Here is a 14,654-nt window from a genome sequence, read left to right as displayed (position 1 = left end):
GCTCTCTGAGGGTTTGACTGTCTCCATGGTAACACCCCATGGGCTGCAGGTGAGAGGTAAGAGGGTGTGATGAGGCAAGCAGGGCTGCAGGGAACGGAGCTATTAAACTTTTGCATTTTTTGCAACGTGTGCACTGTCAAAATAACATAACAATAAATAATAAAATGTTATTTTCCTCATGTATTTTTCTGTTTTCAGGTTTTACTTTAACATCCAGGTAGCATTTACAAAAAGGAGGCGTCGTTTCAATTCTCTGTGTAATCTTCTCTCGTGATTTAAAGCCTGATTTGTGTTTTCAGTTTGGACGTGTGAACTCATTGTGTATGCCTTTTGTTAGACACATCTCTATCAGGTGCTGCATGGCCAGCAGTGCATACTAAACACCACCTCGCTGAGGACATGCCTGACTGCAAAAACATGAGGATTACCAGGGCTGAGAGGAGCCTTCTGTAAAAAGACGTGTGGACAGATAGTGTAACAAAATGAGTTTTTCTGCCTCCTTATGGATTACTAAATGTGACCTTTCCACTGATCAGAGAGGTGTGTTGATAAATTGTTAGTATTTCTGTGTTATATTTCAGGTACAGCAATGGCCAATTGCACCAATTTTAGCAAGCAGAAATCCTTTACCTTGCTAATAACGTCCAATTTCACGATGTCTTTCAAGACGAGCCCCTGTTCACTACAGCCCTGCCCTGATAGAGGGGTCCCTTACCAGCCATGAGTGAGACTCACTTGGGTGTGAGGCGAGGGTCTCCGTACGGGGCATAGGGAGACATGTTTAAGAGGAACTCCTTGGGCGGGTAGGAGCTCCATCTCTGTTGCACATTGCTGCTGTCATTGTTATTCCAAAAGTCTCTGTCTAGATCACTGTAGCCAGAGAGACAGAGACAGAGGTGAGACGGGTAAAAAGCAGCAGACGATCAAAGACAGTTACAAGAGCTGAGGGACAGGAAAGAGAGAAACCAGCATAAAAAAGAACAAAGTTAGTACATTTGCTCATAAACGTAAAAGTCAGAGTGTTGATAAATGAAGGAAAAGTAATAATTTCAATGTCAGTATAGTTGTATTGTTCAATGGTGCATCAACGTGGACACTGAATTATTTAGTTCATAAGAAATGAGTTGGAAACAGTAAACAACTCCAGGTACGGCAGTAAAAGTTCCCAAACACTTACCGTCAAATTTTTGTAGAAAACCATAATTCAATAGAGATTTATTTTAGGTACAGATACAACCACAAACATTTACAATCAGCAATAGGATGTGTATTTTTGTATTTTGACATTGAATTCAATGTTATTTAACATTCAAGACCATTAAACTATTGAATAATATATGTTCTATATATATTTTATTAATTTACAGATAAGAACTTAATGTTATCTTGTTTTTTTAAATTGATTATTATTTACTATTTTTTTATAACATTTACAGGGAACATTCAACACTGCAAAATTTAAGATTTAGTAAAGAAAGAGGAACGTTGATAATTGACATGTTCAAAAACATGACAGCATTAATATTGGTGATTGATAAAACATCCATTAAATACAGCATTTTTTTTATCATGCTGTATAGGGTGATATAAAACAGAGGAGAAAGAAAAGTCAGCATTAAACAAACAACATTGGACATGAACAATATGTGAAATAGGAACAAATGAGACGAACAAATCGTTAGCTGTGTCATTCAATGCCGGACGTCTTGTGTATTCTGGACTGATCTGGATTTAATTCTGTCACTTTAAGGTTTAAGTAAGATATATCAATAAACCCAACATCTGATTTACATAAAACAGAATATATAAGTGACGTTTCTACACTGTGTTGTTGAGAAGTTTTCAGATTAAACACGTTTAATAAATGACAAATATCACATAGAACCCAATCTCGAGGGCATCATTCTAGGATGAACATCAGACCATGTAGCAATCTGCAAGATTAGTTTTCTGATCAGGGATGGCTGTTAAAGTCCGATACTAATATCACCACATCATGGATCATTTCCATACGCCACCATCTACAACCCTTCTTGACACCTACTTGATGGCTTTATTTTCCCCTCGACCTCGCACAGACTCTGGAGAGCTTGCAGCCTCCACCCAGGGCTTATTCCTCTTCCCCTGCAACGAGACAAGAGGGAGACAGACAGTGATGGAGAGGGGGAGAAGGATCTTAAATTCGTGTCTTGATCGCTGTTTACGAAAAGCAGTTTTGCAACTGAAGTGCTCATTATGGAGGCTTTAGAACGCCGTCAGGTTTCCAACACGTGTCGTAAAATATGATGAATGAGGGAAGAGCAACAAATTGGTTTGATGCCAGGACGGCAGCCGGCTTGGAGACGTGACGAGGGACCACTTAACCGCAATGAGATGCAAAAACACACTCTCCCATGCATGACACAGGCACAAACATATCTTTGCACACAAACAGGTGGACCCCATTCACAAACACAAAGCACTGGAAGCTTTACATCCGATTCCACACAGAACTTTAACAAATGCAAGAATTCAAAACGAGTAAAGCTGAACATTTATGAAAACCTAAGGAGCTGCACATCCTGGTTTATCACACCTGCACAGACTGTATTTATAGCTGTGTGTTAAAGGTTTATGGCTCGGGTACAGAGTGTATGCACATAACCACTGTGTTGCAGAACACGCTGGAGCTGATGTGCTCGTCCTCAGAATTAAACTAAACATACAAATGGTATCATATAGAGACGGCAGGAACAGTATTGGAGAGCTGGGGCTGTCTTCTCCTGAAAGGTTCCTGAGCCGTTTAGAGATTGTTGATACAGTAAATTCAGTAAAAAAAAAAAAAGAAAAAGCTTTTTATCTCAAAGCATAAAAAAAGTCCAAGATAAAAGTGCCGTTAGATGAAGGAGAACATGGTCTGATCATGCACATTCCTCTCGCGTGTCGGTGTTGTCATCAGCGTGTGAAATCAGATGCAGAACTATAAATCAAAATGGTGTGGGTGTCTGCGGGCAGGACCGCCTGTAAACGCTGGTGTGAAGTATCAATCCAGTTTAAGGTGACGGAAACAACGAAAGCTCCGAATTGGCAAAAATCTGAGAAAACAGAGTACAGCTGATTTCCCTTTTTTTACTACTTACTTTTATTGAACCCTATTGAACTCTTGAGGGTGATAACGCTGAGCTCTTTCCAGTTGAGTCACATGGACTCTTTACTCATATATAATGTTTTCCCGCCCCGACCTCACAACAAGGAGATGAAGAGCACAGGAGTCGTAAAATCCTCACTAAAAAGACACGGTCTCTTTATTTTCTATCCTGCTGTGAAAGAAAACCAGACGTAAAAGAAAACTGTAGTTTCACAGAGAAGACTCCCTCTCTCCACTGCCTGTAATGCCTTGTTTGCATTTCAGTTTTTTCCCCATAGGGCATCTTTGTATATATTTTTCTACATCGTAGAGAGATAATACAATTACAGTGTTACATTACAAATATGAAAGAAAAAATAAAAGAAGTTCAAATACTTCATTAAAATAAGTCTTGTTTGCAAACATAGTTCAGGTGTATTGGCTACTTTATCCGGACTTTCATTATCCAACCCGGACTTCAATGGGAACCGATCGATTATAAAGCACCTTTCATACTGGGAGGTAGATTCCACGTGCTGTACAGGGACGTTGAAAAACAACAAAGAGACAAATCAAAAGAAAACAATTTAAAATCTGAAAGCACAGTTTCAAATTTAGAGCAAAATAAAAGGTTGAAAGGAGTTGAATAAAAGATGAAAAAAAGATTAAAGGAGGTAAAGAAAATAAAACGGATAAATCTGAATCAAAATTAAAAAATAAATTGAGTAGGAAAATTAATAATAGAATTGTGTAGAGCAATAAAATAAAAAAATATAATGGAAAACAAAGCTCATAAAATATCTTAGTTAAAGGCAATTGTGAATTTAAAAAAAAGTTTTCCACCTGGTTTTAATAATTGCAATGGATGGAGCCTTCCTGAGATCATCAGGCAGTTGGTTCCAGCTCTGTGTTGTACAGTGACTCAAAGCTGCTTCTCCAGGTTCAGATTTGACTCTGGGCACCACAAGCAGACCCCATGGATCTCAGGGGTCTCACAGGGTTAAGTTGGACTAACATGTTATGGGAGCAGCTTCACTCAGAGATTTAAAAATGAGCAGTAAAATCAGTCCTGTGGCAGCAAGTGTAGAGATTTAAAATCACTGATGCTTTGGTTAAAACTCTTGCAGCTGATTTTTTGATGAGTTGTAAGTGCCTGATTGTTTTTTCTATTGATTTTATATCTTTATTTTCTTCTGAATTTCAAAGTAGAGCTTTGCACAGCAGATTAAGTAGTGATGTAAAGTGCCTGCTCCTGACCTGAGGACTTGGTTATCCTGTGCCGTGCACTCATGGAGCAGTTGTGTGTTTTCCCCCGGTGTGGACGGGTGAACAGGTTTGCTGATGCTGCACTGTTGATACTAGCATCCCTGTTTTTCTGAGCGTTACACTGACAAGCTACTTCAAACCTTTGCTGGAGAAGAGCAGCTACTCTATCCACCCACCGAGATGGTTCTTTTTAGAAACACATTGCATTAAAGATGTTTGTGCTGAGCTTGACACAAGAGATGTGACATGATAAATAACAAACATAGATGCATCAGAAATACAGTTGGTTGCTTTAAGTTTCTATAACTTCTCCAATTTTCAGTTCTCGACATTTCCTGCTCTGTGTAAAATGCTTAAAGGGAAAATAAATGTGAATTGTTAAAGCTCATGTTTATTTTTACATGACAGATATATATATATTTTTAAATCAGACTAGAAGATGTCTTCTTAGTTGAGAAAGATGTAGTTGAATTTTACACTCTATGATGAATGTGTTATTTGCACTGAGTAAATGATTTGAAGCAGCCTGCAGCCCGGAGCGGAATGTTTATCTGAATACAGCTTTTAGTGTCCTGCAGACAGGTGACCTCTTTATGCATCCTGCTGTGTGTCTAATGCATCCACAATACACTCTATTATTTAACACGCCGCATCTCGTATGTCCAGCTCGGCACAAACCTTTTCAATACAGAGCAAAGCTGGAGGCTCGGCGTGATCTTACATTACGCCACAACACTGTAGACACACACACACACACAAACTGTGCAGTGCATACACAGAGGACAGAATAATATTAGATTCTGTGGATCAGAGAAGGATGGATTTCTAGCAGTAGAGAATATGCTATCAAGTGCAGCTCATCTATCATTAAACAGAATGATAAAATCTTCAGGAGGCTGGCGAGGAGAGGGTGGAGAAGGTACAATGTTGAGAGAGTGTGGGAGGATGCGAGAAACCGAACGGAGGAGCGAGGGGACGGGGATAACAGGAGCAACTGAGTATGACGACAAAGTGGAGAGGCGAGTAAAAAACAAAGACGGGAGGAGGTTTGAAACAGATTCCAGGATAACGGCGGCGGTAAGGCTTTGCAGAGGAAGTTAAAGACGCCACATGAGATGCTGCAGATGTCAGAGAAGCAGAAGAGGGCTCCCTGTACGGAGCGAGGTAGTCCTGCTTTCCTCTGGAGCCTCCTCACACATGGATGTTCAGCAGCGCCTTCTCCTCCTGCCTGTCAGTCGGCCTCTGTGGCTGTTTCTGTTCTCTCCCCCTTCCCTCGTCGACAAGCATAAAACAACAAATCGACACAAACATGTGTCTGATGTTTCATGGAAGCAGCTGGTTTGATACCAAACTCCACATTTACTTTAACAGAGACCTTTTGCTCTTGTTACTTGTCCAGTTTTCTTGCAATGATACTCAAGATTGCCCTTTTTCATATCTGTCAAACTAATTGGACTAGTTTGTGTCTATCTCTGGGAACACTGTCTCTTAATATTTGTATTTATCTCCTTGAAAACATTCTGCATAATTTTTTTGACAAATGGAGCGATGCCTGCGAGCTAGTTCAGGCAGCCAACTCGAGCTGCGCTGCTCCAATCATGTGACATACCTCACTGCCCACAACCATCTATAATACACACCCACCTTATCAGGTGGTCTATTTAAGCAGAGAGAAATTTCCCATCATCCCCTTTGCTCGCACTGCTGCTGCAGTATTGCTACCAGTTGCTTCAGCCCCTCCACCACCCCAGCATCCACCTGTAGGCTCAGATGGGGGGTTACAAGTATTTGCTCATCACTCCCATCCTTCCTGTGTAATCATATGGGGGAGAGATTAAGTTGGAGCCTAGACCTGTTCTACTGCTGCAATAAACATTGGAACGTGCGTTGTCTGACTGAACTGCCTGTTGTTGTGATACATTTGTCACAAATTCATATTTAAAACCCCCAAAACAATACCTTTCTCTAGAATAGCTTATACACACACAAAAAAAGGGGGTTATTTACTAAAGCTGAAGCAACAAGTCGATGAATTGTTTAATTGATTGTCTAAAAATCTATTGACACTTAAATGATAAATTGATTACGTTTTTTTTTTTATAGCAAAAATGCCAAATATTTGCTTCTCTAATGTGTGAATTGGTCACGTTTTTTCCCCGTATGATTATAAATTTGTTTTGTGCCGTTAATCAGACAAAACAAACAATATGGAAATGCCCCCTGATGTTCTGGCAAACTGTGATGGAAATTTTTCACCGTTTTTTTGATATTTTACAGCCACAACAATTTCACGGGGAAAAATAATCAGCAGATTTGTTTGTGATGAAAATAATCACTAGTTATTATTACTTACTTTTTCATCATCTAACAATGACATAGATCTAAGTTTATCCGTTGGTGTTTATTATTTAACCTGGGACACACAAGACAAAGAAAAGATAATGAAGGGCACGATAGAGAAGAGACAAGGACTGTGAAGGGGAATCCACGGTGGCGGCAGAGAAGGAGAGGGACAACTCTGGATAAAGAAATCAGTGACGTCTTAACAAGGACACGGAGATAAAGTGACAGAGGGACAAATACACAAAGCAAATATCAATAAATCAATAACTTAACATACTTTATTAATCTAGTAGGTGATTGTAAATGCTACCGTATATAGAAAATTATGTAATTTTGTTTTTTCTCACAGCTCCCTTCGACCTGGTTTCTGGTCAGATTCATCCCTTCTGAGAAAAGACCGGTTGATCTGGTCAAATGATTTTGAAGTGTGAGGTTGTTTACAGACATAATCTTAAAGGCACCAATGTCGGAGTCTCCTCAGATTGTGTGAGGAGCAAACAGCACTTTGGGTGAGTGAGCTGAAACCTCTAATGAAAGCCAGCTCACCTGGAAGCATCACAAGCCGTATGTTGTGTCCTTGTTTTTAGAGCCACACATGGCTGCCTACAGCGTAAATAAGACTGTTTGTTCCCGTGCCAGGTGGAAAACAGGAGAGGACGACAAACTTGCAGAATTGTGGCAACAGTGTGAGTGCTTGTTTAATTTGTCCTGTTGTTTGTGCACAACACTACACAAGCCAGAACAACAAGCAGACAATGCCGGCGGATACGCCTCCATGTTTGGTTTTATTCTGAAATTAGGTTTGATCATACGAGTTTCTGTGAGTTTCCAAATCTCTCTCGTCAAACTGCAAGTGTGTGTTCCTGCATCTCGACTGGATCATAAAGTGTGCGAGTTTTCACGATTCAAATTTGGTTACGTCTGTCATGTTTTTTAAAATCTGCAGCACACAAATAGACGGACAGACAGACAGACAGACAGACAGACGGACGGACAGACAGACAGGGATGAGGGAGCGGGACAAAGGCGAGGAAGGGAGGTAGGAAAGCAGGGCGAATGGTACGAAATGCCACCGGATCAGAATGTATAGAAGGAATTACAGTTTCTCCAGCTGGAGCCAGTGACTCTGAGTGATGCTCATTAGCATATGAATCATTAGCATGGCGCTGGAGGCAAGAAGCCATGATGCACAGAGCCATGTTTACAGAGAGCATGAAGGTCTCTGATCATGTTTACCGTCACGGCCAAACACACTGACTCTCTGCGGCTCCGGTTCCAGAGAGCACCACAAAGCAACACATCATTCAGCAGTAACAACGCCACGGAGCAGGAACTCAGTGTGTACAAGGAAGTCAAGGTCACAGTGTGATCAACAGAAAACTGACCGCACATGGATGATTTATCTTTAATGTTGTGGTGTCATTCAGAAGCAGGTAGAACATGATGATATATGTGTTTTCATCAGAGACTTTTCCTCATCACAGAGCTGAGGATTAAATCACAACATTTTTCATACCAGCTCAATGTGTCTCTAGCAACAAATATCAAGAGCTTTAAAGTCAAGAAAACTGGTTTAAATCCCCCTTTTCCGAATTTATAATTTATTTTATATTTGAAGAGTTCTGTTCATCATTGAATGTCTAAGAGTTTAGATAGTTGTGTTTAAAGAATATTAGGTTTTAAGAAGATGCCTTTGGTATTTGTTACTATTATTTTTATTATGTATCTAGGAGATAGTTAATGTCTTGATTATTCAATTAATCATTGATGACTGTTAGTTGAATACAGAAAATAGTGAAAATGGGTATTTTATAATTTCATGATGCCCAAAGTGACTTAAAATCTAAACAGTTTTTTAGTATCAATTCCAAAACTCATTATATCAGCACTAATATTAAATTAAATCAAACGTCGTCAGTCACAAACAAAAAAGAAATGGTAAAATAGATTAGAAACTGTGTATAGAAGACAGAATCTGTCCAATAAAAACAATAACTTAATGATTATGTATTATTAGTTATTTAGTTAAATCATTCTTTATAAGTTATTATGTCAAACATGAGCATTTTAATGTACTTAAATGAACGAAAACATTTAAAAAAAACAACAAGACATTTAGCTCAAATCTTTAGTTCAACCTGATAGATATATAACAACTTGACAGTAAGTGATTTATTCATTTTATGCAAATTTTGGCTGAGTCAACCAACAGAGAAAACGATTAACATTTCATCGACTGTATCAATATCACTCCTGATGGAAACTGCATGATCCTCTGCATCTACTGGTTTAAGTGTTTGGCAGCACGCTTATCTCAGACCAGCTGTGTTGAAATGTTGAAACGTGTCGGTTGTCGGCTCAGCTGAGCTGACTGTGGGAGTGCGTGAAAAATAAGCCCGGGAACTTACCAGTTTACGTTGACACCAGGTGCAGACGCCACAGAGAGCAACCAGCCAAACGGCACATATGACAAACGCAACAGACACCAGGAAAACACTGAGAGACACTGAGCCTGAGGGAGAGAGACAGAGACAGAGAGACACATAGAGAGGAGGGTATTAGTGCAGTTAACATTTACCCTCATGAGATTTGAACTCAAGTTCACTGTTGCAACTCCCAGTTTAAAGCAAATACAAAAGGTTTAATCAGGAACAATTGCTTATAATCAGCTTCCTTCTTTCTTTCCTTCCTTCCTCCATTCATCTGTGCCATCTGGCATCTGTCATCAGTAAGAGAAAACCAAACTGAGGGGAAAAGACAAAGCAGCAGACATTTCTTCATACTCCCTCATGTTCCCTGCATGTATCAATAGGGGATGCACACATGTCAGGAAGAGATAATATCACAGGGCCAGAAGCCGTGCAATTACCAGCATCCGCTTTCCTTCTCCTATCTTGTAAATCCTTCAGCAACTTTGTTCTCGTGTTGACAGATGAGAACTTCTTCCAGAGTCGTCTAGTCCTCATCTCTCTGTCTTTCAATTACTGCCTCTCAACTGTGCCGCTCATTCAGTTGTCAGCCACCTTGTCTGCCAAGAAATTCAAAACGCAGCGGCATGCTGGGAAAACAACACCCGACAAACAATGAGCTCATAACTTCCACATCCCTGTCCTCACAGAAACATATTTCTCTACCTGAAAATGGATCCAACCGCATTTTCTCTCTTTTCATCCCGACCTGTGGACCTTCAACATTTATACATTTGATAGGGACAATAAATAGAGGAAGTTGATTAGTTTAATTAACTTAATCGTCCCTATCCACCCTCTTCCCTCATGTTTTTTAATCTCCTCATCTCCCTCAGATGTTAAATGCACCTTTTAAACCAAGTTTTCCAGACACTTAATCTCTGTCACCACTGTTTTTCCACATGTCTCCTGGAGGTTATTTAAAGTTATTACCATCACTCCTCATACAAAGACTTCTAGCACATTATCCAACATAATTGTGGTGGATTCAAACAGACCTAACTTGGAGTCTCCCTGTTTTATTGCACATTACTCCGTCCTACTCCTTCTACAGCTTTATAGAAAATGTCCAGCAACACTGAAACCAGGGGCGGATCCAGGGACGGGGCCAGGGGGGAAACTGGCCCCAGCTCAAATCTGATTGGCCCGCTTACACTTACTTACAATACTAATAATAGATATGATCTTTTTTTTAATTCTAAGCATTTTGTGAAGTACACAAGGAACAATCTTCAAAATATATACAATAACGTATATTGTATATACAGAGCTAACAGTAAATGAGCATTTGCACCTTCCTGAATCCGGACTTCATAAATCAGAGCTTTCCCCAGAGTCTCAATCATCAAAGAGTCGGTTTCTTTTTCGCAGACGGTTTCGTCAAAACACAATGCAGGTTTAATGAGGTATCTGATTTTAAATAGTCAAATATCAGGTATATGTCAGAATGTGTTGGCAATAAAGCTCTCAGCATTGAATTCTTCCCACGTCCTCTTGCTCTGGGTGTGTTGTGGTAGCATCACTTTCAGATGTGTTTAAGTGGTGAACAGATAAGTGGTCTGAGTCTCATTAGTGTTTCCTTGTGCATTTAGAGCAATGTGTACAGAATAACAGAAAGCCGACTCTGTCGAAGCAGCTGAAGAAGCTATAATGTTTCCAGCTGGAAAGAAGAATGACTCCTTTCAGACCTTTAAGAGCTGCCCCACCTCGGTCTGTGGACACACTTTCACCTGGTGGAGTGTTATCAGCAGGAAGCTTCATGATTTCACTCACTAATCCAATACAAATGCAAAAATATTACACAAGCCAAGACCTAGTATATCCAGCCCAGTGCAGATAACCTGTCACACCCACATTCAACAAGGTGAATCCTGACTGATAATCATGAACATGCAAGAAAAGCCTGTGATTCTGTTTCTCAATACAATCTCTATATTTGCCTTTGTATGTAGTTGTCATTGTTGCTGGTGGATTCAACCTTTCCCTGGATAAAAAACAGTATGTGCACGTACCTTCAACAGGTGTGCGCAATATCACAGACTGTCATCTTTATTGTCAAAAGAAGATATGAGGAATCACGTCAATGCACCGTTTGCTTTAGTTTTGTTCTGTGTTTGCTCTTCTGTGGCATATCTGACAGATTATCTACGTAATTTGAAAGGGAAATCTGGGACCTGCATCATTAACAACACCAGAAACAACACCAGCCAATGCTAAATATGACATCTTTGTAAGTTTGATAAAGAGAATAAACTGGCTGTTCTTGTTTGTCAGTCATGCTAGTTTCATTTATTCATTTCTCGGAACCACTTAGTAAAGAAAACAAGTTTTAGGAGGTAGTGGGAGCTTATCTTCAAGTTTCTTTTGTTTGAAGTTGTATATGTATTCAGAAAACATTGCAATTAGAATGGCCTGGCTCATACTGTGATCAGATTTCAGTTGTACAGCAAAGATCTTCCCAACGGGTTTAAGAACAAGTTATGTCCAGCTGCCTCGCGCAAAGCTACAGACAACCTCGTCCACATTTAAGGAGAAATAAGTAGAACACACTGAAACATTACTTCTCTGGACCTGGGAATCATCAGTTAGTTCCTCAGCTCCATTTGCATATTGAGATGTAATCACGGTGTGGAACAGAAATAATGAGAATTAATATCAGGTGTAAAGATGTTATTATCCAGATAATATATCCAGCTACAGATTGCATCGCAATACCGGGTGGAGTCGGCATCATGTGGTTAACAATATTATTACCGTTCAGCAGTTTTCTTTCCCCTCTCAGCTACTGACACCACTGTGAGAGGTGTTCAGTTCAGCACCATGGAGAGCACCCATCCCCGCTGGTCATTCTCTCCCATGTTAAAGTGACGTCTGTATGGAGCTCAGCAGCAAGTCCGTTGTCCAGTTTCAACATTCAGCTTTTGTAGAGAACACTGCACAATTTCCATGAATCTGTATCAGTCAGAAATGTCCTCTCTGAAAATCAACCCAAAGATGAACACATCTACTCTCTCTGGAACATATATCGTGTCACAGAGAAGGAGGCAAACAGCCCTACAGAAGCCTCATCATTCTTTCAGCGTACGATTACAGAAGGACAGAACATTGCTTTGTGGTTCAACTCTCATTTTGAAATGATGTTGGGATCCAGCACTCATATTACCTCAGCTGCTGGGCCCGTTTGATCCCAATTTACTCACTTGAGGAGAATATCTTTGCCAGATGAAGCAGAAGATGAGCTCATACACTTTAAAATCCACCACCCCACTGGGCGAGAACTTCAAGACTGTTTGAGGCTCTGGAGCCACAAGTGAGCGCTCGTCAGCGTCAGGCAGCCTCCACAGTCGTACTGTACGACATATTGGTTGATGTAGGAGGGATTTTGAACTCATATGACAAAGATACATCTTGATACAGTCTCTGTAACGTGGGGAATTCACAAGGAGCCTGAAGGAAACTCTGTACGCTAATGATGATGGTGTGATATGATTAAAAGCTGTAAAAAGCTTGTAAGAGAACCTTGTGTTGGGATTGTTTGTCAAACTACTACTTCTAAGATCAAGAATTAGCTTTAGCTAAAAAAAAAAAGACTTTTCCTCACTAATCTGTCCATGCACTGAACGTCAGCTCTGACTTTGATGGTGCTGCTCGTCTTACCCTCGAAAACACAATTACGGCGTGTGGATTTGCCGCCTTTGAACAGTGCATGCAATGCTGGTGTAATGTCGTAGCGTCAGGTCATTGAAGGTTTAATGAATGTGGATTAGCTCCAGATGCAGCACCTACTGTGCAGTGTTTGGTATCACACTGGGTGCCTCCCATGGCTCAAAGTATAAACAAGAGACGGTTGCAGTATGGCTGCTGTCGCTCAGACGCTCCCTCCGTCTTTCTGTCGCCTTCTCTCCGTGTACTTTGGAGTGACTGCATTGATACATACTCATCATTCATTGTTATTGTTATCATGTATTCATTATTGGTCATTAAACATAAAGCAAAGATTGTTTCATATTACAGGAAGGCGAGTGAAGCTTCATTCTTAATATCCTCTTGTTAATTGTTATTCTTGTCAGACACCTTCCTTTACCTGCAGGGTCCCTGTCAACACAACATTATGTAGACTCATCTGGTAATTATACAAGTTATGCTCATCTGAAAAAAGACCTCATCCGTCTGTATATAATCAAACATAAATCAAACTTAAATTAACATATATCAATGTGATGATAACTAAATAAACTGTACATTTTTTGTGCAATCCATGCCCCTTCCACTAACATGGAGGAGGCAGGGTTCATAGTGCGGCTAACCATCGAGGGGTGATCCAGATGGTGTGGCTTCACTTTTAGGAGCTGACATGTCGTCCATCTTTCTCAGTCACTGGTCACAGCTTGTGAACTTGGAGGTTTCAGAAGATTCTGAGGTCCGTGGTTATGAAAACCACAAAAGGGGGAGCGTTCTTGTTTTACCGTGTAAAACCCGACCCTGTTTTAAGGAAGCATCTATCAAACTAAAGATCCAGATGTTTCTCTCCCTTAACTCACAGGTGTAAACTCTCTCTCTCTCTCTCACACTGAATGGATGCATGGCCAAAATTATAGGACCAAGTTGTAATAAACTGTAATCATCCTTAAGGTGAAGCTCCAACAGTTCTCATGATCACTCCTCCTCACCGCCCTTCCTAACTCAACCCGAGCTTCTCTTCTCTGGTTAGCACCAGTGTCTCTGTCTGTCACATGTGCCCCTCACTCTCTCTGCATCTCCTCTCTTCTACCTACTGTGCTTATCTGTTTGTGCTCCGCTCACTCAGCCCCTGGTGTTGGCACCCGGCACGACACAGAGAATAAACACTATTAGTCACTGGAGACCTCCAGAGGAGCATCTCTTGCTGTAGGTCAGCGCATCGTGGAGAGGGCCGCCACCACGGGAGGTGACCCTTGACTGGCACAACAGACGCATTGCCAGAAGAGCAGCGACCGGTGGGAGGAACATGGGGATTCAATTATACAGAAAACCAGAGGGGAATGAAGAGAAAAGAACGTCTCTGTTTGAAGGACCACAAACCTCACAGACTGTTTTCTGGGTTTTTTTACTCTGTGTTGCATGGATAGGGGCCTTTCGAAAATGGTTATAGTTCATTAACTCTGGGGATTAAATTATTTACTCATCGTAATTCATGGAAGGAGTGAAGAGGAGGGAGGAAGCTGCAGGTAGAGTAGACATCCGGATCAATCTTACTCACTCTGTCACATGTACTGCAATCTCTGAGCCCATTGGCTATTGTCTGATGATCAATTCCCCTCTGAGAACAAAGGACAATATGTTGGGGGTTCTGGAGTCGACAGCAGATAACCAGGCCGAGACGCAGTCTTCTATTCACTGTTTAGAGTCCAACTACTTTCTTTTATCATATGAGTCGAATGTTTCTCCACACAAAACACAAACAGTAACTATTTTTAGTTTTTTAGATCCAG

At 40.6% G+C, this 14,654-nt stretch overlaps 1 protein-coding gene across 4 annotated transcripts in view; it reads right to left on the bottom strand.

Moving 5' to 3' along the window:
• Window positions 1-14,654, bottom strand: part of syt7b (synaptotagmin VIIb) — a 96,704-nt gene that overhangs the window by 38,976 nt on the left and 43,074 nt on the right. For all 4 annotated transcript variants that reach the window (XM_035164691.2, XM_035164684.1, XM_035164700.1 and 1 more), the window contains exons 2-4: window positions 9,124-9,227; window positions 2,045-2,124; window positions 736-870 (exon numbers count right to left, since the gene is read on the bottom strand). In XM_035164691.2, the coding sequence (XP_035020582.1) occupies window positions 736-870; window positions 2,045-2,124; window positions 9,124-9,227 (319 nt within the window). The remainder of the gene's footprint in view (window positions 1-735; window positions 871-2,044; window positions 2,125-9,123; window positions 9,228-14,654) is intronic.

This window comes from Hippoglossus stenolepis, chromosome 1 (genome assembly GCF_022539355.2).
Source record: "Hippoglossus stenolepis isolate QCI-W04-F060 chromosome 1, HSTE1.2, whole genome shotgun sequence".
Classification (NCBI taxonomy): domain Eukaryota; kingdom Metazoa; phylum Chordata; class Actinopteri; order Pleuronectiformes; family Pleuronectidae; genus Hippoglossus; species Hippoglossus stenolepis.
The sequence above is the reverse complement of the archived record's forward strand: the minus strand, read 5'-3'. Positions and strand labels throughout refer to the sequence as shown.